This window comes from Orycteropus afer, unplaced genomic scaffold, assembly GCF_000298275.1.
Source record: "Orycteropus afer afer isolate SDZICR_OR568_19922 unplaced genomic scaffold, OryAfe1.0 scaffold00093, whole genome shotgun sequence".
Lineage (NCBI taxonomy): Eukaryota > Metazoa > Chordata > Mammalia > Tubulidentata > Orycteropodidae > Orycteropus > Orycteropus afer.
Window position 1 is genome coordinate 5,607,481 of NW_006921680.1, and position 23,881 is coordinate 5,631,361.

At 36.5% G+C, this 23,881-nt stretch overlaps 1 protein-coding gene across 1 annotated transcript in view; it reads left to right on the plus strand.

The window, feature by feature from the left end:
* The window catches only part of MCTP1 (multiple C2 and transmembrane domain containing 1), an 894,856-nt gene that overhangs the window by 623,212 nt on the left and 247,763 nt on the right, over positions 1 to 23,881 (plus strand). The window contains exons 7-9 of the mRNA XM_042781174.1: positions 4,179 to 4,238; positions 9,966 to 10,043; positions 20,637 to 20,807. Of these exons, the coding sequence (XP_042637108.1) occupies positions 4,179 to 4,238; positions 9,966 to 10,043; positions 20,637 to 20,807 (309 nt within the window). The remainder of the gene's footprint in view (positions 1 to 4,178; positions 4,239 to 9,965; positions 10,044 to 20,636; positions 20,808 to 23,881) is intronic.

Below are 23,881 nucleotides of genomic sequence, written 5' to 3' on the forward strand. Positions count from 1 at the left end.
AAAAAAAAAAAAACTGAACAGTTGTCTTATTTGCTATAACTATTTTGAGTCTAAAACCAAGATTCACCATCCATTAAAAGTGCCTTAGCACATATTACATTAAGATAAAATGCCCTGTTTGTTATACATAAAAACATAAAATTTGTTATTGACTGTTGGAAATTATTTGTGTAGGGTTTTAAGCAATAATTTTTAAAAATATGTTTTAAACTGCCAGGGTGAAGTAAGAATGGCAATCGTTTATGTCAGAAGGAAAGAAAAAGGCCTAAAACTAGTTTTCTAAGCAACACATTTAGTGTTTCTCACAGAGTTACCATTCTAATTTGAAACATAATGGTTTAACAAGTTTTAGTTACTGATGGAGATCATAAACCTCGATTTTTCTTTCCTATGAAGGTTTCCAAATACTCTTCTTATTCCATTTCTCCAGGGTGAAACTGTAACTGTGGAAACATACTCTTAAGTAGCCTACTGACAGAACCTCTCACAGCTCAGAGTGGAATTTCTCAGAACAGATATGAGAATAAGAGTCTTGGAAGTAATTTATTTGAAAATATGAAAGTAGCCCAGAACATGAGATCATTCTTGGCAGCCTAAATAAAGACACAGAATTGGCTATTATGCTTACAATGTGCAAAGTCATGGACTGCCTTCCAAGGGCTCAGCTGAAGGTCACAGAAAGAAATCAGACACAGAGTAGTTTAAGAGAAAAAATCCCCCACCTCTGGCCTTCACTGAAATCCACAGGAAAGTGAACAGTAGGTTATACTGAAGAATAGTAATTTCATTGCCAGTTACTAGTTCTGGGGAACAGTGAGTTGGAAAGGATCAACCACATTGAGAAGAGGTTATCTGTGGACTTCAAGTGTCTGCTTCACTCTTGTTCCACTTTACCTGGAATCATTAAGTGACAGGAATAGTTTATGAAAGTATCTAAAAGAATGAATAAAGAGAATTGGCAGAGTTAAATATATATATATATATATATATATATATTATATTATATTATATTTTAAAATATTCCACAGTTGCTAAATTTGAAAAAAAATTGAAGATAAAATAGAAGACTGATGCTAGAAAAGAACATACATCTTTTCAAAAAGCTAAAATGAAGTTCTTTGTGTTACAAATTAGTATAGCATCAAAAGAAGTCTGCAGCCACTCCATGTAAGCTTTATGCCCCAATGTTTCAGTGTTGTTGTTGTTGTTATGTCCTGTCGAGTAGTTCCCTACTCATAGCCACCTTATGTACAATAGAATGAAACACTCCCAGTCCTGTGCCAGCCTCACGGTTCCTACTATACCTGAACCCATCACTGCAGCCACTGTGTCAATCCATCTTGTTGAGGGCCTTCCCCTCTTCCATTGACCCTCCACTTTACCAAGCATGGCTTCCTTCTCTGGAGAATGGTCTCTTCTGACAACATGACCAAAGTAGGTGAGACGAAATTTGGCCATTCTCATTTCCAAGGAGCATTCCAGCTGCACTTCCTCCAGGACAGATTTGTTAGTTCTTTTAGCAGTCCATGTTGCTTTCAGCATTCTTCTCCAACACCACAACTCAAAAGCATCAACTCTTCTTCGGTCTTCCTTATTCATTGTCCAGCTCTCACATGCATATGAAAACCAAAATAAACCAAACTCACTGCCTCTGAGTCTATTGTGACTCATAGTGACCCCTCCTTGGGTTTCTGAGGTAGTATCTCTACACAGTAGATTGCCCAGTCTTCTTTCCAAGGAGTGGCTGGTGGGTTTGAACCACCAGCCTTCTGGTTCGCAGTCAAATGCCTTAGGCATATGAGGCGATTGAAAATACCATGGCTTGGGTCAAGTGCATCTTAGTCTTCAAGGAGGTATCTTTGCTCTTCAACACTTGAAAGAGGTCTTTTGCAACAGATTTGCCCAGTGAAGTATGTCTTTTGATGTCTTGACTGCTGCTTCCATTGGCATCGATTGTAGAACCAAGTAATATGAAGTCTGACAACTTCAATCTTTTCTCCATCTATTGTGATGCTGTTTATTGGTCCAGTTGTGAGGATTTCTGTTTTTTTTTTTATATGGAGGTGTAATCCATACTGCAGACTGTAGTCTTTAATCTTCATCAGTAAGTGCTCCAAGTCACCATCACTTTCAGCAAGCAAAGTTGTTTTGTCTGCGTATCTCAGGTTGTTAATGAGCTTTCCCCCAATCCTGATGCCTATTTCAGTGTAAGTATACATTTTTAGAATTATTTTAGAACTCTTATAACAAAGTATTAAAATGTGACACCTTAAACTATGAACATAAATGTGAATGAATTACAATTCTATAGTGATGGTAAAAACAATGTGTTCTTAAACTGAAGAGTTTCCTGATAACATCTAACATTATTTATACTACCTAACCAAACCTTAGGAGCTCTGGTAGTGTAGTCCCTAAGGCACTTGACTGATAACCAGAAGGCTGGCAGTTCATACCCACCAGCCATTCCTCAGAAGGAAGGTTGGGCAATCTACTTCCATAGTGATATTGCCTCAGAAACCCAAGGAAGGGTTGCTATGAGTTGGGTCTGACTTGATGGCAAATAACAACAACAGCAACAACAACCAAACCCTATGCAAGTAACTTACAGGGAAAACGTAGCTGGTTCTGTGCTTTCATATAAAAAGCCCATGTAGATTGCATAGAAGATCTCTGATATAACTAGTTCTAAAGTATTTAAATTGCTGAACCTCAAATTATTACTTTCTAATATTTTTTTTAGTAGCTCTGGTAGCATAGTGCCTAAGGCACTTGACTGCTAACCAGAAGGCTGGTGGTTCAAACCCACCAGCCACTCCTTGGAAGAAAGGTTGGGCAATTTACTTCCGTAGTGATACTGCCTTGAGAACCCGAGGAGGGGTCGCTATGAGTCGGGTCCAACTTGACGGCACATAACAACAACAACAATATGTTTTTGGTATCATATTTGGAAAGAATATGTGTCTTAGCCAAATGTCACTCTGAGTAATTAACAATCAATAAATATTTACTGAGCAGCTACTATGCATTAGGCATCATGTGAGGTGCTGGGCCACCATAGTCTTAGTTGCTAACACAAATTTATGGAATAATATTAGGTTGCAAAAAATTGACTCCACTTGATCACTATATTGGTGATTGATAATTTCCTATAGCTATCGTAAGTTTCTCGTAACCGTCACCCACAGACAGAATGCAAAACATTAAAGGAAATATATAATTTAAATATTCTTTCTAAAAGTGGGAACTATGTTTCTGATTTTCCCAGAGTTGTATTGGTTTCACTTTATAAAGGTCTGAGGATTGAGTGATAAACTCTTCACCCCTGAGTCTGTTGCTTTGTTTTCAGCCCAGTAGCTGTGTGTTTCAGTATTCATTACTTTTAAAAATTATTTTTTGGGGAGGTAGCTCAAGTTAATAAAGTATATATCATATACCATATTATAACATATTGTATTATATTGTACCACATTATATGAACATAAAATTAGAATTAAGAACCTAACCCTAACTCACTGCCGTGGTGTCGGACCCAACCCACAGCAACCCCTCCTTGGGTTTCCGAGACGATATCACTACAGCAGTAGATTACCCAACCTTCCTTCTGGGCAGTGGCTTGTGGGTTTGAACTGCTATCCTTCTGGTTAGCAGTCATATGCTTTAGGCACTGTGCCACCAGAGCTCCTAGATTTGAGTTGTTGTTGTTGTTGTTGTTGTTATGTGCCGTCGAGTCATAGATTTGAGTAGGTGCATGTTTATAACTGAACTTTTCTGCTCTTATATTTTTTAAATGCTCTGAAGTTTTTTGGTATCAAATTGTTATATTAAAAGGAGAAGATATTATCAGGTTTATCTCAAAATCTTAAAATATGTTTAAACAATTCTACCTTATTTAATAAAATGTTAACCTTGAGGTATGTAACTGAACAATAAGAATACAGAGGTAAGTGGAATCTGCTTTTAAAAATTAGAGAAATAATTCTCCCTAAACTTTAATACCACTGATTTCAGTATGAATAAGACAAAAACTTTAATTTATTCTAGGGAATAAAACATGTATTTTATAAATATCCAAAGAATCTTTAGTATATGCAAATTTTTTAATTTGTTTTTATTTTGTTTGCAAAATTATTTTCAAAAATATCTCAAATTTTAGCTAAATATTTGTTTGTTTTTAGGAACTCTCAGAAAATGAAGTGGTTGGATCTTATTTCTCTCTGAAGTCTTTCTTTTGGAGGGTAATGTCTAAATCCTTTATATTAATAATCTTACTTTTTGGTTCTAGATGGTAATTTTGAAAGGTGAATGATTCTTTATTTCTTCATTTGTAAAAATTAAGAACTTCATATAGTTAGCACATTGCTCTGAAGTGAGTTCTTTGTGGAATCAACTTTATCCCAAATTCTGGGATAAATATAAGCTAGACACCCAGCTAGGCATAGTCTTCCAGGAATCTTATGGCCTGGGTCCAGTGAGGTTCTTTCTCGCCCATCTCTTGCAAGGTGGGCCTTTTTCCTTCTCTATTTGTTTGAGAAAATGTTACTTCTATTATAGTGATCTCAGACTATATACACACTAGATTATCAATACTCCTGCTTTGAAAAAAAAAAAAAATCTCCTGGATTATAAAACAGCAGTTCTCTTTTGATTTAAATAATGAAAAATTATACACAAAATTGGTTTTACATGCCATTGAATTTAGTGTTATTTACTCTTTCATGGTTAAACATAGTGAGTTCTGCCATCCATTTTTCTCTGCTGTTATTCTGCATTATACACAGCTCAATTTATTACTAATTCGCTTGCTACTCAAAACTTCCCCTCTTTCTTTGAAATTTCACACATGATACATGATTATCTAGCAATAGATATGCTGCATTCTTAGGACTTTGCTATTTTCTTTTCTTGACTCAAACTCTCATCACTGAAAACTACTCTTTTTCTTTAGAATTTTAAGCTTTGTTAGTGTGTCTGAAGCAGACTGATAGGTACCATAGCTCCTCTTATCCACATCTACTCATTATCTACTGTTACGCCACATCTACTCATTATCCCTCCAGCCTTTTCCTGTTACGAGCTTACTTTAAAGGAGCCCTGGTAGCACTAAAAGGAGTGCTAGTGATACAGTAGTTAAAACATTTGGCTACTACCCAAGCGGTTGGTGGTTTAAACCCAACAGCAACTCTGCCGGAGAAAGATGAGGCAGTCTGCTTCCATAAAGATTTACAATCTTGGAAACGCTATGGGAGACATTCCTCTGTCCTATAGGGTCTCTGTAAGTTGGAATCAACTCAGTGGCAGTGGGTTTTTGGTGGCACAACGGTTAAGTACTTGGCTAATGAGTGAAAGGTTGATGGTTTGAATCCCCCAGTGGCTCCATGGGACAATGACCTGGTGATCTGCTTCCATAAAGATTACAGCCTAGAAAACTCTACAGGGCATTTCTACTTTGTCATATGGCATCACTCTGAGTAATAAATCCAATTTATAGCACCCAACAGCAAAAACATAGGCCTCTTCATTTCCTTTCAGTCTGTTATATAGCTGCCTTGGCTGAAGTTGTTCTTTATCTTTGCTGAAATAATATTTCTTCCTATATGTGTACGTGTAGGCCAAGAATATGCAGAATGACTACTTTGAATTGTTCCATAGCCTTAAATGGAAAAGTCTTTTCTCTATTTTCCTATGACTTACAAATACGGTGAATTAGTATTGTTCACTCTTTTGCCCAGAGCATAGAAACCAGGTATTGAGTTTGTTGTGTGTGCAGTGAACATGTAGACTTAACTGTAAAGGAAGACTTACCACCAGACTAACTCCATAATTAATGCTTTCTCAAGAGTCTCCCTTTTATGGCTTATCTTTCAACATTCTTCTTTCATTTTGCTACTACCAAATTAGTCTTCCATTTAGCAGTATTTTTCATGGGACTGTATTCATTCTTGAAAATTCTTTATTAACCTTTCTCAGTCTCTTGAGCTATCTGATTTTTACTAATAAATATGCAATTTTAAAAGGTAATTTATTGATATCCAAGGTAAAATGACCATATGATAAGTGACAAATAAATTGGATGACAGAGATAGAACTCTTAGGGGTCATTTATTTTACCAATAGGAAACTAAGGCCCTGAGAAGTGATGTTATTGCCCTAGAGTAGTACCCAGGTGGTATGATCAGAAACAGTGTTTATTCTCTTTCTGAATGTCATAGAAATAAATATTTTGGTAAACACTTAAAGCCGTGGGGTTTCTCTTCAGATTGATGATAAATAGAGATGCTGTTTGTAAACAGAACTGCTCCCCTTGATTTGTGTTGACTGACACCCTTTTAAATTCCTCTTGACTCCTTACAACACACATGAATGTATGTGTTTGAGGGCCATGAGGTTGCTGTATTTGATGTTCCATTTTACAAAATCAGAAAGTCAGTGACCACACCTACTTTAAAAAGTGTGATCTTTCATATTCACATTCAAAGGTCACTATGGTATCTGACTTCATTGCTCTTTACCTAGAATACCTGGTATTCTGATGAATGTTCAGAGATGTATATGAAATTTTCAGACATGCAAAAAACCTAAATAACTCAGATAAAATATTATATTTTGTGGACTAAACAACAAAAAAAGTTTCAGCTTAATTTATAAGAATCAATACCTGTATCCAGGAGATAGCCACAGAGAGTGAAAATGAATCCTGGTAGGAACATACTTAACCAGAATGAAAATGCTACTTGCTGTATCTTAATTTTCTTGAGAGCAAAATAATTAAAAGAAAATATTTCCTTCAAAATAATTAAAAGAAAATAATAAAGTGATACAGGGATAGTCTTGTTCCCCAAAGCATAACATTTAGAATATGTCAAAACACCATGGTTTAGGATATAAAACATGAAACAATGCACATGGCAGTTGCCATGTTTAACATGAGCAATAAAAAAAGAAAATGTGAAACAAAACTGAATTACTCTAATTAAATTAAAATGTTATTAAGTATTTTAACTTCCCACTGAAGGGTGATAACTTTATGCAGCTCTTTCAAACATTTAGCATATTTAACTTTCTTCCCTATTGTCTCTATTAATGGACATCTAGATTCTGAACTCACTGCCATCAAGTCGGATCTGACTCATAGTGACCCCTCCTTGGGTTTCTGAGGTGATACCACTACGGAAGTAGATTGCCCAACCTTCCTTCTGAGGAGTGGCTGGTGGGTTTGAACCACCAGCCTTCTGCTTAGCAGTCAAATGCCTTAGGCACTAGATTCTGAAGACTAAGACTTTATGAAATAAGCCATCTTACAAGAACAGTTTAGTGAACTAAAGAGAAATTGTAGTATTTTTTGAAGTGGAGGAGGCTGGGCTATGACAAGATACCTCATATTAAAAAAAAAAAAATGGAAAAAGAATCATAGCACAAAAGGGCAGAGAGTGCAGAGAATAATACAGAATAACTCAGAGTTATGTCAGAGCACCCCTTATTGTGGGGTCAAACAAAAGCATGGTTGAAGGAAAACTATAGAAAAAGAAGAGTTATTAGCTCTGTAAAATGTGCTTATGATCCTGTGCTGAAGCTACATTCTGAAAAGCTCAACTGTATATAACATACACCTATTGAAAAGTTCAAATTATATTCATGTGGTAGATATGAAAGACATTTAGGAAAAAAAAAAGTAACTTTTAATTAAAAAATGGCAAAAAGAGGACTCTACAACTCAAACCCAGGCCTTGTTATTTCCTTACCATAAGATTACAACATATATACAATTATTTTCTATTAGTATATATTTTGAGCAAAGATAGTAAAAGCTTAAGAATTGTTGTTTGGCCAAGGTTGGAAAGTGGTTCAAAATCTAAAGTAAACATAAATACTTTCCTGGCACCATAAATTGCATCAAGAAGCAACAGATATAGGAAAGCAAGTTTAAGGATAAAAATCAGGGGGATTTCTCTAAGGATTATAGCACCAGTGAATCATCTTCTAAGAAAAAGGGATCGAATCTTTACTATTAGATGAGACACTTCAAACTAGGCTGGACAAAGCACTGGGAGGGTTTTCTGTGAAGGCAATCCTGCTTTGAGAGGATGATAGACTAGAGAACAAATCTACTTGTTGGACTTCATCATCCTGTGCAATTCACTGGAATAAACTCAGTAGGAAAAGGAAAAGATAGAGCCTATCTATGCCTCGGATTGAGCTCATAATTGCTCCACACTCCAGGCTTTACAGCACAAAACAGTCCTTCTAGGCTGTCATTATCTCTTCTTTGTAGTATCTCGGGGATCATTTGATTAAATAAAGGCTCACGCACTGTGGGCTAAAAATAGAGGAAAGGGCTGACTCCACACATGGCTTATTGTAAACACATAGCAATGTCTTTCACTCCAGTTTCATAGTGCCCAAGTCTCATTTGGAAGGATTAGGTTGCACACAGGTAATAAAATTCCAGGTAACAAAAACCATGGATTATTTGTACATACCAGGGAAAGGATTGGTATGGCTGAATGGCCTTTTGCCCATGTTAAGGCTAAACAGATTTTGTATTTTGGTTTGTTTTTAATCACAATTTATATAGAATAATGGGACACAGTGATCCATTTTTTAAGGAATGTGATTAATAAACTTTATTAACTAGAATTGGAATATAGGGGTGTTCTCAACTTATATGTCAGATTCTTCCATTTCTCCCAGTTAATTAATAAGTATTAGACTATAATTTAATGTGGAGTACACTTAGCTCTCACATGCTTTATATGAACCTAATAGGATTGTGACCTAGAGTTATAACTGCCTTCCTTATACTTCCTCTAAGCCTTTGCTTAGCCTTTCCCAACAATCTATACCCATGGATGTATTTCATCTAAGCATAAGGCAAAACACTTCCAAAAATCCTGTGCCAATTAAGACCTTTATTTGTAACATGAACTTCTTAGGCTTTATCCAAAAGGAGAGATAGGTGGATTAAACATGGTGGAAAAGTCATATGAGCTATGCTAGATTCTGTTCTCAGCCTTGCAGACCTCTAGCCATTTGGATTTGAGTCAGGCTTTATCCTCTCTGTGCCTTAGTTTCTTTATGTTACAAATGAGATGCTTGTCATGAAAAATATATGTGTAAACACTCCAGTCCATAATAACTGCCTATTAAATGTGTATTGCTTTCTGTGTGATCAATCCTATCTTTCCGACTAGACTAAATCTACTCTTCCTTGTTGTTATTAGCACTTAATATTCTCATCTCATCATAATACTATTGTTCAAAAACATTCTCTGTCCTAGAAGTCTCCTAATACAAACTTTCAGCTCCACCATGGCAATTGTCCTCTAGTATTTCTTGTTCATCTATATCTTTCTTAACCCATCTTTCTGCTTTAGCCCTTAAGAGTAACAGGTTGTTTGGGTTGCTTGCTTGGCAAAGGAAACAAAGGGAATTTGTCATGGGGGCAATATTTCTCTGTTACTATAGATATAGCTCTTTAATGGTATATTAAAGATTTATATGCAGGATGTACGATCCCTGTTATTTCCTGTCCCTGTAACATTTATTCTTCTCAAGCCTCTTACATTTTTGATATTAGAAGGAGTCTCTGAAGAATTTTGAACCAGTAGACTTGGGAAAATGATTCTCCCTATGATTTCTCTTGCTGTGTTTCTTTTCTCTGCTACATCTGTTGACAAAAACCTGAAACAACTTACTCAGGATCCATTACCACATAACCCCTGGGCTTTATTTTCTTGATCACTGCAGCATCGGACTACTAAAGAAAGTAGTGGCTGGCAGCTATATAGTTCATTACATTTATCTCCATTGTACTACAAGACATTTTCTGATAGTAACTTGAGAAATAAATACTTTTTTTTTTCCAAAACAAGTATTTTGAAGAGTAAATCTAATGCTAATTGAAATACGGAATGTTAGTGGCACGAAGCTTTTCCACACAGCTCTGACCATGCATTTCCATCCAGACGTGCAGCAGGCCTGCTTTTCCTGTCCTGGGCTTCTGCAGAGCAGAGCTTCAAAGTTCTTATTGCCAAAATGTACAAGTAAGTTCAACCATTCAGTTTATTTATTTATTCTGAGCTTGCATGAGCTATGAATTCTGAGGACCAACTTAACTGTATTGAAAACCTATTTCCTATCCTAACCTATTTGATACATGCAAAGAGGAATTGAAATCTCAAATTCTCTTTCAAGGAATGGTATAACTAAACTAATATTCTCTGAGAGTGCTGGCTCACCACTTCTAAAATCTTACTAATGATATTGACTAATTAATTTTAATTGACTAAAATCTTACTAATGAAATTGCCCCAGACTTTGAAATTTTATACTTTTACCTGGTATTTGATCCTCCTTATTAAATCTGAATCAGGATGGATATTCCTTAAGAGAGTGGCTCTCAAACTTTTGTGTGGATAAGAATCACGTTGGACACTTCATAGAAATGTAGATACTGCTCTGCTCCATAGAATGGCATCACATCCAGGAGGGTCAGGCACCACACTTTCAAGAAATGACCCACTAACATACCCACCAGCCACTCCTCAGAAGGAAGATTGGGCCATCTACTTCTGTAGTGAACTGCCTTGGAAAACCAAGGAGGGCTCGCTGAGTCAGATCCGACTCGATGGCAATGAGTTTGGTTTGGTTCTGGTAAAACTGGAGAACTACTGCCTTAAGAGTTTGAAGATGATTTCCTCTTTGGCAGGCTTATTTCTTTTCTTTGAAATTGGGTTTATTTCCCTTTCTTTTTTTTTTTTTTTTTCTTTCTTTCTTCCTTCAGATTTCTATTTCAGCAAGAACCTAGTTCACTATGTTACCTTAGGTAAGAGCACCAACAGTAATAAGCTAATTTTATTAATAAATAAAATTGGATGTCTTAAACTTATTTAATACATCTTACCATTGAGTCAACCCCATTGGGTTTCCGAGGCTGTAAATCTTTACAGAAGTAGATCACTCCATCTGCCTTCTGTGGAGCAGCTGGTGGGTTTGAACTGCTGACCTTATGGTTAGCAGCCAAATGCTTTATCCACTATGCCACCAAAGCTCCTTGCCCCTTAGATGCTCAATAAGTAATTTTTGGTTGACTGACTATTCATGAAGGAGTTCTGGTGGCATAGTGCCTAAGGCATCTGACTGTTAAACAGAAGGCTGATGGTTCAAACCCACCCACTCCTTGGAAGGAAGATTGGGCAATCTACTTCCGTAGACATACCACCTTGGAACCCCAAGGAGGGGTCACTATGAGTTGGGATCGACTTGAAGACAGTGAGTTTGGTTTTGGACTATTCATACTTTAACCAAAAAAAAAAAAAAAACACCTCACTGCCATGGAGTTGGATCTGACTCATAGCAACCCTTCCTTGGGTTACTGAGGTGGTATCACTACAGAAGTAGATTGCCCAACATTCTTTCCTAGGAGTGGCTGGTGGGTTTGAACTGCCAGCTTTTTGGTTAGCCTCAGGCACTGCCACCAGAGCTCCCCATACTTTATTAGATGCCTTCTAATTTTTAGAAAAAAAATAATAAAGGAATGACATAATAAATTAAGTAACTGTTTCCTATTAATTTTAGTAGGCTCTTGCCTCTCACTTCAGAAGCTCTGATGGTGAGTAGTTAAAACATTTGGCTGCTAACCAAAAGGTCAGCAGTTAGAACCTATGACCCACTCTGTAGAAGAGAGATACACAGCCAGCCTTGGGAAGCCTATGGGGCAGTTCTACTCAGTCCTATAGTGTCGCAGTGCATTGGAATTGACTCATTGCTAGAAAGATGCAAGGAGATATTTACATTAAGCATTTGTCTTTTCTACTATTGCTAGTCAAAGTGTGTATTATGTACCTTTACCTTATCATTTTATTTAAAGTTTAGTTTCTGATTCCTCACATTTAGACTAAATATTTGTTTTATGATAATCCAATTATTTCATAAAATCCATAGCTGAACTATGGTACCTTTTAAGAAAAACATCATTTTTAACTGTAGTTATTGAAGAAGAAAACATAACTCTTTAATAATGATATCTGGTTAATAAGTCTTTAGCCCCCCTTTCTTTTCCACACCCCCTCCTTAAGAGCTCACCTTGAATAGCTCTGTTTTTGTGAAAGAATTAGCTCCCTCCTCTTCCTCTTCTAGTTTCCAGGTATCTTTGGAAAAGCATTTCTAACAACTAATGGCAGTAGGTAAAACCTCCATTAAGTTAATTTTATTTCTTTGAAAGCATGAAGGATCCCATGGAAAGCATTCTTTCTCTTCCCTGTCCTATAATTCAGTTCTTGTTCTCATGTGGAAAACTGGGAGGAGGAGTAAGCAAGTAATGGTTTCAGATATGATACCATTAAAAAACCTAATTTAGCATTTCTAATTGAAGACACTCTGTAATCTAGATTATGTTGTTGTTGTTGTTGTTATGTGCCGTCGAGTCAACCCCGATTATACCCAACCATTATTTGACTGGGAGCCCTGGTGGTGCAACAGTTAAGAGCTCACCTGCTGGCTAAAAGATCAGTGGTTCAAATCCACCAGCAGCTCTGTGAGAGAAAATATCTGGCGATGTGCTCCTGTAAAGATTACAGCCTAGGAAAGCCTATAGGACAGTTCTACTCTGTCCTATAAAGTCATTGTGAGTCAGAATCAACTGCACAGCACACAACAACAAAAACCTTATTTGACTGAATGAAGTCAGTGTGTGACTTCTGCTCCTAGAAAGTGCACAGAAAATGAATTAGGTATAATATTCAAAACACTTAACTACTATAAGTATAAATGTATGTGCCAATATAATGGGGGGAGGAGTGTTTTCTGTATAATGTGGAGAAGGCTAGATCTTTCATTTCATACAGCGTAGTGCCTAAGGCATTTGACTGCTAACAAGAAGACTGGCAGGTCAAATCCACCAACCACTCCTCGGAAGGAAGATTGGACAATCTACTTCCATAGAGATACTCCTCTGGAAACCCAAGGAGAGTTGGCTATGAGTCGGAACTGACTCGATAGCAGTGAGTTTGGGGTTTTTTCGTTTTTGGTTTTGTTTTGTTTTTTTTTTTCTTTTTTACTTAACTAGTTGGTAAAGACCATTGGCAACCTTTTACTTAAAACATGATTACCTTTAAAACTATGAGAGAGTCTGTGCCCTGAAGATCTTTATTGGGAGCAGCTCAGGATTAAAGATTAGAAATAGTGGATTCTAGCCTGGTAGCATAGGACGTAAGGCACTGGACTGCTAACCAGATAGCTGATTCAAACCCACCAGCCACTCCTTGGAAGGAACGTTGGGCAATCTACTTCCGCAGTGATACCACCTTGGAAACCCAAGGAGGGATTGCTATCAGTCGGGTCCAACTCGACAGCAGATAACAACAACAGTCACACACCCACATTTTATTACCCGACCCTTTCTGAGCCTCAAATTCCTCATCAGCAAAATGGGGCTAACAGGCCTTATTTTCCTGCCTCATAAAGTTTAGTCAAATCTGAATAATATACATTTATGTACTTTTGAATTCTAAAGCTCTATATAAATGGGAAGCTTTTAACACCTTGGTCTATACTAAGAAAATGATTTCTTCTTACTTGCCATAAATCGTTTCTTTCTTTCTTTCTCTGCCACTTATATTTCTTAACAAAAGTTTCAGACCTAAAGTTTAAAACCTGATCCCCTAGAATCTGCCGCTGCTCCCTGCCACCTTGGGGGCTATCCCCCACACTCCTTACCTGTTTTGCCCACCAGCCCTGTCTGCCACTGCTCCCTGCCACCTATTTCTTCTCAACAACAGAAATGGTCAAAAAATAAATGTATAAATTTCACAATAAATCTTTTGCTGCACATACAATAATAAGTACCATGTGATAATATGTATATGGAATTATTGTGTAATAATAACTAGGAAAAAAGTGGATAAAAAACATAATGTAGTCTTTATCTACTTGGTGCAATGAATTCCAAAGTATTGTTTAAATGTGAGAAAACTTCAGTTTAAAAATACAATGTGGAAACCTAATGTGTAAAACATAGAGGAACAGAGAGCTCCAGCTGAAATGAGGTCCTGGGGCCCTTGTGGAAGTTTAAAGTGCTTCATGAAGCCCTCATTGCACTTCAGAACATGATTGATCACTGCTCTTGAGCTTATAGAGGTGAGAGATACAAAGTCCTGAGTTGATATAAATAAGGCAGTGCCACCAAGCAATGCTGAAAATTTGCTGTTCATCAAGGCAGGGAAATACGCAATGTGAACTAGAAAGATTTCCATTAAATTTTCAAAATCTTACAAGTACACCCAGTCCTCATTTATCAACATGGTTAGGTTCCAAAGACCAGGTAATTATGAAAAAAAAATCAGCATTATGTGAAAGTGAAGGATGACCACATCATATCACAAAATGGGGGATGATCACATCATTACATACTTGCCAAATCACTGAGAATTATGGCCTAGCCAAGTAGACACATAACTTTACATCACAACCAGAATTATTCTTGCCTTGCACCTTGGTGTTCATTACTGCCAGATGTATGTTGTTAATGTGCAAAATAGGAAGATGGTCGGTTTTTTACTATTGTCGTAAATGTGACATGTCAGATAATGAGATAGGTGTATTGTGTTTTGAAGAATGTTGTTTTAGTTTACATAATCAAAGCACTTTGAAATGCATCACTTTTAATGACACCAGACAAAAATGGCAATGGCATTACTATGGTATTAAAGAAAGGTAGGACATCAACTAAGGAGCTCTGGTGGTATAGTGGGTAAAGGCATTTGGCTGCTAACTAGGAGGTCAGTGGTCCAAACCCGCCAGTTGTTCCATGGGAGGAAGATGAGAAATCTACTTCTGTAAAGATTTACAGCCTTAGAAACCCAGCAGGGGTCACTATGAGTCAGAAATGACTCAATGGAAGTGGGTTTGGTATGCTTTTTGGTTTAGGATGTCAAATTGGGATGAAGAGATGAATAAAGTAGGCTGTAACTTTATAGTGTTAACATGGGAGAGATTAAGCACGAAAGAAAGCAAATCCATATTTAAGAAGTAGAGTACTCTGAAGTTGAGAAGAATGCTGAATTTGTTCATGAAATGACTGTAAATGAAGAAAAGCATGCTTGATATGAAGGAAACAGCAAATTTTCTAATACTGTTTAATGCTGAATCCTAGATTGAAAAGTTTTTAACATTTTACATACTTTCTCTGGCTTGCTCTGCATGCTAGAGAAAGTAACTAAAATGGTAAAACACTTTCAATCTGGGAATCAGCATTAAACAATAATAAAGTTTGCTTTTCCTTTTATAACATCAAGCAAGCTTTTCTTCACTTGCAGTGATTTTATGAAGAAATTCATCATTCCCCTGAACTTCAAAGTACTCCAACCCTAAAATATAAAACAGCCTTATTTTTTGCTTAATCTCTCCCATATTAACATTATAACGTTAGAGCCTGAGCCTACATTGTTCAACTCTCTCTCCCACTTGGATGTCCTAACTATCAAGATGCACTGAAAAAAAGTTGGAAATAAAGAAGGATCAGTAGTTGGAAAATATGGACTTGGTGATAGAAATGACACCAGAAATCTCATGGTAGAATTTTGCAAGACCCATGGCTTGTTCACTGAAAATATCTTTCAACAACACAAATGGCCACTATGCACATGGATCTCACCAGATGGAATATGCAAGAATCAAATCAACTATATCAGAGAAACTATATAGTCAACTATATTCTGTCAGAGAAAGGCCAGGGATGACTGCAAAATAGACCATCAATTGCTCATATGCAAGGTCAAGTTGAACCTGAAGAAAATTAAAACAAGTCCATGAGAGCTAAAGTTCAACTTTGAATTTAGAAAACATTGTAAGAATAGGTTGGACACATTGAACACTAATGACTGAAAACCAGACAAATTGTGGGATGACATCAAGAACATCATACACGAAGAAAGCAACAGTCATTAAAAAGACTGGAAAGAAAGAAAAGACCAAAATGGATGTCAGAAGAGACTCTGAAACCTGCTCTTGAACATAAAATAGATAAAGCAAATGGAAGAAATGATGAAGTAAAGGAACAGAACAGATTTCAAAGGGCAGAAGACAAAATAAAGTATGATAATGAAATGTTAATGTTTTCCTGGAGTTAGAAACCCAAAAGGGAAGAACACACTCAGTATTTCTCAACCTGAAAGAACTGAAGAAAAAAATCAGCCTCAAATTTTAATCTTGGATTCTATGGTCAAAATATTTCATGACACAGGAAACATCAAAATAAGATGAAAGATAGACAGACACACAAGCTGAACTGGTGCGAGAAGGCAAATGGGACTACACCTATGAATATTTAGAGATTTGACAGATGACATTTCTACATATATATCTATATGTACTGCAAATATATCTATAAATATAGTAGAGCATACAGGGGGCAAATTTATGAAAACTTCTTAGCCACAATAAAACACATTAATGAAATGAGTCACTGGGCCTGGGGGCTCAGGACCATAGCCACAGGGGACTTCATAGTCAGTTGGCATAACAAAGTCCACAAAGGCAATGTTCTGCATCCTACTTTGATAATAAGCAACTAGGGTCACTATTGAGCTTGTGAGTGGCCATCTAATTTGCAACTATTGATCTCTCTATATCCAGAGCAAAGAAGAGTGAAGGAAATAAAAAATGCAAGGAAATAATTAGTCCAAAGGCCTAATGGACCATCTGAACACCAGCCTCCACAGTCATGAGACTAGAAGCTCTAGATGGTATCCATTTACCACTGCTGACCATGCTGTAAAGGATCACAATAGGAGGTCCTAGATAGAGTAGAAGAAAAATGTGGACCTAAACTCAATAATAATAATAATAAAACCAGGCTACTGGTCTGGTAGAAACTGGTGGAACCTCTCAGGCTATATAGCCTTACACACCCTTCAAGCTGGGAATTGAACTCACTCCCATGCCTCAACTATCAGCCACACAATAGACGGCATATAAGGTGAACAATAACTAAGGTATGCACCTCTTAGAAAAATCAACCATACCAGATGAAAGGTGCAGCATTCGCTCAGGGATAAAGTTCAGAAGCCAGGAAGGGATAGGAAAGAAGGAAGAATGGGAGAGTAAACACACGGAGGAAGTGGGAAGAGTGCTGTTACATTGTGGGGATTCCAATAAATGTCACAAAACAAAAGGTGGATAAATTGTTGAATGGAAAATCAATTTACTCTGTGAACTTTCCCCGAAATCACTGTAAAAAAATATTTAATAAAAAAGAAGAAGATGGAAGGAATACATAGAGTCACTGTACCAAAAAGAATTGATCAATGTTCAGCTACTTCAGGAGGCAGCGTATGATCAGGAACCAATGGTATTGAAAGAAGAAGTCCAACCTGCGCTGAAGACACTAGCAAAAGATGAGGTGAAGATGACTTAAAGCACTTACTGATAAAGACTAAAGACTACACGCTGCAGTATGGATTACACTTCAATACAAAGAAAACAAAAACCCTCACAACTGGACCAGTAAGCAGCATCACGATAAATGGAGAAAAGATGGAAGTTGGTCAGGAATTCCATTTTATTTGGATCCACAATCAACACCAATGGAAGCAGTAGTCAAGAAACCAGATGACATATTGTACTGGGCAAATCTGCTGCAAAAGGCCTCCCTAATGGGCTGAAGAACAAAGATGTCTCTTTGAAGACTAAGGTGCGCCTAACCTAAACCATGATATTTTCAATTGCCTTATGTGCATGTTAAAGCTGGACAATGAACAAGGAAGACCAAACAAGAATTTATGCATTTGAATTATGGTGTTGGCAGACAACATTGAACATACCATGAACTGCCAGAAGAAAAAAAATCTGTCTTGGAAGAAGTACAGCCAGAATTCTCCTTAGAAGCAAGGGTGGCTAGATCTCACTTCACTTACTTTGCAGGGACCAATCCCTGGACAAAGGCATAATGCTTATAAACAGAGGGTCAGGGAAAAAGGGAAAGACCTTCAACAAAATGGATTGACTCGGTGGCTATAACAATAGGCTCAAACATAGCAACAGTTGTAAAGATGGCATGTGACTGAGCAGTGTTTCATTCTGTTTTACATAGAGTTGCTATGATCAGAACCAATGTGGTACTACCTAACATTGCCAGTAATAAGCTCTATATGCTATTTGACAAGATAAGTGAGCCAAACAGAAGATTTCAAAGAGAAACTCAAGAAGACAAAGTCAATTATTATAATGAAATGTGCAAAGACCTGGAGCTAGAAAACCAAAAAAGAAGAACACACTCAGCATTTCTCAAGCTGAAAGATCTGAAGAAAAGATTCAAGCCTCGAGTTGCAACATTGAAAGATTCTATGGGCAAAATATTGAATGTAAGAAACATCAAAAGAAGATGGAAGGAATACACAGAGTCACTGTACCAAAAAGAATTGGTCAATGGTCATCTATTTAAGGAGGTGGCGTATGATCAAGAACCCATGGTATTGAAGGAGGAAGTTGAAGCTGTACTCAAGAAATTAGCAAAAAAACAAAGCTCCAGGAATTGATGGAATACATATTGAGATGTTTCAACAAACAGATGCTGCTCTGGACGCACTTACTTGTCTATACCAAGAAATTTGGAAGTCACCTGGCCAACTGACTGGAAGAGATCCATATTTGTATCCATTCCAAAGAAAAGTGATCCAACAAAATGTGGAAATTATCAAACAATATCATTGATATCACACACGAGTAAAATCTTGCTGAAGATACTTCAAAAACAGTTGCAGCAGTCTATTGACTGGGAACGTCCAGAAACACAAGTGGGATTCAGAAGAGGAAGTGGGATGAAGGATATCATTGCTGATGTCAGATGGATCTTGGCTGATAGCAAAGAATACCAGAAAGATGTTTAGTTGTGCTTTATTGACTATGCAAAAGCATTTGTTTGTGTGGATCTTAACAAATTATGGATAGTACTGACAAGAATGGGAATTCAAAAAGAATTAATTGTGTTCATGAGGAAGCTGTACATAGACCAGGAGGCTGCCATTCAAACAGAACAAGGGGATACTGCATGGTTTGAAATCAGGAAGGGAGTCCATCAGGATTGTACCTTTTCACCATACTTATTCAACTTGTATGCTGAGGAAATAATCCAAGAAATTGGACTATATGAAGAAGAACGTGGCAGCAGGATTGAAGGAAGACTTATCAACAACCTGCAATATGCAGATGACACAACCTTGTTTGCTGACAGTGAGGATGACTTGAAGCACTTACTTACGAAGATTAATGACTACAGTCTGTAGTATGGATTACATCCCCATATAAAGAAAACAAAAATACTCACAACTGGACCAATAAGCAACATCATGATAAATGAAGAAAAGATTGAAGTCCTCAAAGATTTCATATTACTTGTTTCCACAATCAACACCAATGGAAGCAGCAGTTAAAAAATCAGACGATGCTTTTGATGCTTTTGAGTTGTGGTGTTGGTGAAGAATACTAAACGTTCCATTCCATGGATTGCTAGGAGAACTAACAAATCTGTCCTGGAACAAATGCAGCCAGAATGCTTCTTGCGAGCGAGAATGGCCAGGCTCCATCTCACCTACTTTGGTCAGGTTATCAGAAGGGACCATTCCCTGGAGAAGGATATCATGCTTGGTTAAGCGGAGGGTCAATGAAAAAGGGGAAGGCTCTCAAAAAGACAGGTTGACACAGTGACTACAATGATGGGCTCAGATACAGGAAGGATTGTGAGGATAGTGTAAGACTGGGCAATGTTTCATTCTGTTGTATGTAGGGTCACTATGAGTCAGAGGCAACTCGAGGGCACCTATCAACAACAACATATGCTATTTTGCTCAATGATATTATATGGCCATTTTACATACTGACTAATTTTTAAAATTCTGATTTTGTGCACTGGTGTGAATATTGTGATTTAGAATTTAGAATAATAAAAATCATGAAAGAAAATATTCAAATACTGGAATGAGAAATAAATTTGGAAACATGTCTGCCAATGTAAATAACGTATGTAATTTTTAAAATAATGTTAAATGCTTGTGATAGAAGTATCAGACAAGACATCTTGGGGAGTATATTGATTTTGTTTTAGTACCTTAAGTAGATCTTCAGTGAGCTGAAACTCAATTTATTTGTTTCCTAATGTGACAAGAAAAAATTTTCAGTTATCTGCAAAGAATTTGTAATTAATCTTTCAGGTAAAAAGCCACCTGTAAATCCATTTATAACATGAAAAAAATAGGTTGAAAATTAAATATCACAGTGGGATGAAATCTTTGGTATTTACATTTATTTTATGCATATTTTGATCCAGGTGTATTTCATATATATACAAATATTTTCTGATATTCTTAAGTATTTATGTCTCATAATTTTAAGAGTAGGAAAGTTACACTGCCCATATTTTGAGCACTTACATCTTATACACAATAGCTTTTACATTTAACTTAAGATGATAACTTAATAATTTACTAATAATGTTAATTAATGATTAATTAATAATGTCATAAAAAAAATTTTGTTTTTGAAAAATAGCAACTGCCATTTTTTGAAATTGTAACAAGGGTAATGCCAGATGAGATGTTTGGTTTAAAATGCAGTAAGCCAACTCAGTTCTCCTTTGCCAAAAGTTTCAGACCCAAAGCTTACGACTGTCAGACCTACATAAAAAATCACACCTTTGGAGAGGAATAGTCAGTATCACCTTAATTGAGGGACGGGACCTCAAGGCAATGGATTCAAACGGGTTGAGTGACCCCTATGTGAAGTTCCGGCTTGGACATCAGAAATACAAGAGCAAGGTAACCATATCTCTATTGTGGTCCCATCAGTATTTGGAAGGCAGTGGTTGGTTAAAAGTCATACATTGAAAGATGAAAACACTAGATACTTTGTAAAATACTTAATAGACCATCTTTTTAATATCAGCCTCAGATAACAAGACCAACATTTATATTGCATTTCTTACTTTATGAGTTATATGAGCATGGGAATGGAAGCTCTGGTGGCATAGTGCTTAAGGCACTTGACTGCTAACCAGAAGGCTGGTGGTTCAAACCCACCAGCCACTCCTTGGAAGGAAGATTGGGCAATCTACTTCCCTAGTGATACTACCTCGGAAACCCAAGGAGGGGTCGCTAGGGGTCGGCTCCGACTCAAGGACAGTAAGTGAGAAAATACTTAACTTCTCCATGTCTCAATTTCATCAAACATAAAACAAATAATAGAACTACCTCACTTTAAGCATGGCTATGAAAGTTTTTTAAAAACTTCAAAGAACATAGGTCAATGCCAGGTATATCAAATACTCAAAACTACTGGCTTGTTAGTATCACTACTATTACTGCTAGTAGTATGAGCATTGCAAATAGCATTATTTTACATGACAAAACATTTTTGTACATCTTTATGAGTCATTTTATTCAAACTAATGAGTACCAATGCATACTGCAAGGTTTTTTTATTTATTTATAAACAAAAAGACAAATATCTACTGTCATTTACTACCATTAGTAGTAATAATATTATATCAATGCTATTATTTTATTATTGACGGAAGTAATAATAGTAAAAATCATAGTCGTCATCTTTTGGGCACATGTCTTATCTGTGTTTTATTCAAATAAGACCTCTGTAATGGTCAGTTCTTATAGTCAATATTCATAGATAGCTTGGGACAAATTATTACATTCATCTTGTATTAAAGATCACATTCTGCTCTGATGAAATTCTTTCACCTTGGTGTCATCTTTTTTTGTGAGTTTTTGATAAATGTCTGCCCAAGTTTCTTCTAGCCCTCAGAGTTTTCATCAGTACTTAAATCAACCAAAAAAACATTGCTGCTGAATCAATTCATCCTCATAGAGACCCCATATGGTTTCCAAGGCTGTCATCTGTATGAAAGCAGACTGCTCCCACAGAGCAGTTGGTGGGTTTGAACCACTGATCTTTCAGTTAACAGCTGAGCACTTTAAACACTGCACCACCAGGGCTCCTAGTCAGTATATAAAGTGGTTAGAAATATCACAGATTGGCTCATTAGCAGATGAGAAGCTCACTAGCTCGGTGATTGGTTACCTTATTGAATGCCGACATGAAAAAGGAAGGCATGATTTATGACCTGACAAAATCATAAAAGGAAGACAATCCTGAAAAAGAAAACTGAAAAGTTTGATTGTATAAGGCCAAATAAGTAAGATGAACTGCTCTCCAAAACACCATAGTAGTTCATCTGAGCCCATTATGAGACATTTGAATTATCACAGCATTCCTCTGGTGCCATCTATATTTTTCCCACCATGGGGCTTAATAATGTATTGGGAAGAAGCTATTGATTCTAAAAATAGATATCTATGACCACTTCTATCATTTCCTTTACCAATTAACACCATTTCCATGTTCTAGTAGGCTTAAAACATTACTTATTTTTATAGTGCTGCTCTTTAGATATGAAATATAAAACCCAGCTGTGGACACGTGTCTCTTTTTGCTCTTTCCTTCCATGATCTATTGCTGATTAATTTCAGATTATGAACTTTAAAAATTGTGATTCATTAGCATTACCTTTGCACATACCATACTTCATTACTTTCAAACTCTTTACATCTGAAGATTTGTCTGTCATACATTAAAAAGAGAAAAGGGCTGTAGATGCTCCCTTGCTAAAAAGAAAGACCAGGGGAACAAACATAAATTTTGTTTACTCCAATGGTAGATAGAATTTCAAAATACATCAATATAGATCACATTGTTCACTGATTCAATCAGATATCTTATTTTGCTACTTGAAGTTACAAAATGGTATATATATATACACACACATATATATATATACATAAATATGAATTTCTACATATGTACATATATATATTATAAAAATGTAGACATTCATAAATTTATATATATATTATAAAAATATATAAAATTCGTATCTCTCATCTGCTATTCAGGATGATCAAGGGGTGCCTTTTGATTTTTAGGACACATCATTCTTGTATCTGTAACATGGAGATTATATATATATTGTTGTTATGTGCCATCAAGTCAGACCCGACTCATAACGACCCCTCGTTGGGTTTCCGAGGCGGTATCACTATGGAAGTAGATTGCCCAAATTTCCTTCCAAGGAGTGGCTGATGGGTTTGAACCACCAGGCTTCTGGTTAGCAGTCAAATGCCTTAGGCACTATGCTACCAGAGGTCCATATATATATATATGTAATAATATATTTATTTTTTAATTGGGAAACATTTTTTGAGCATGGCCTTGGAGAAAATTCTGAAGGTGTAGTCAAAATCTTGAGTTAGTCTGTAGATACTAACTAGTGACTTTAGCTTGGCCACTTAAACTCCAGGCCTCAGTCTCTCCACATATAAAATGGAGATGACACATCAGTGCTATAACTCTGAGGAAAAGTTTACCTGCCCACCCCAAAGTGATTTACTTTTTCCTCACACTCTCACAGAACTTCATTGTCTAGTTTGGACATATTCAACTCAGAATTTCAGTATGTGAGAGGAGTAAGAAAAAGAAAAACTCTGGGAACTCTCATCTTCCTCTGTTATGAGATGAATGCATACGACTTCTGTGTCTTCATCCATTAACCATGATTATTTAAAAGAAATGATAGTATCTGAGGGAACTATTTTCATTTATAGTCTATTTTCCTTTTCTATATAATTCATATCTCTTATCTGCTATTCAGGATGATCAGGCGGTGCCTTTTGAGTTTCAGGATGTATGCTTTAGGATTCTTTCAGAAGATAAGCAATAAAGATGTTACAAACTCATTTCCATAATGTCTGGATCTTTTGCTCAAATAGTACACTAACATGGTTTTTTAGGTAGTACCTAAACTTTGATTTTGTGAATAAAT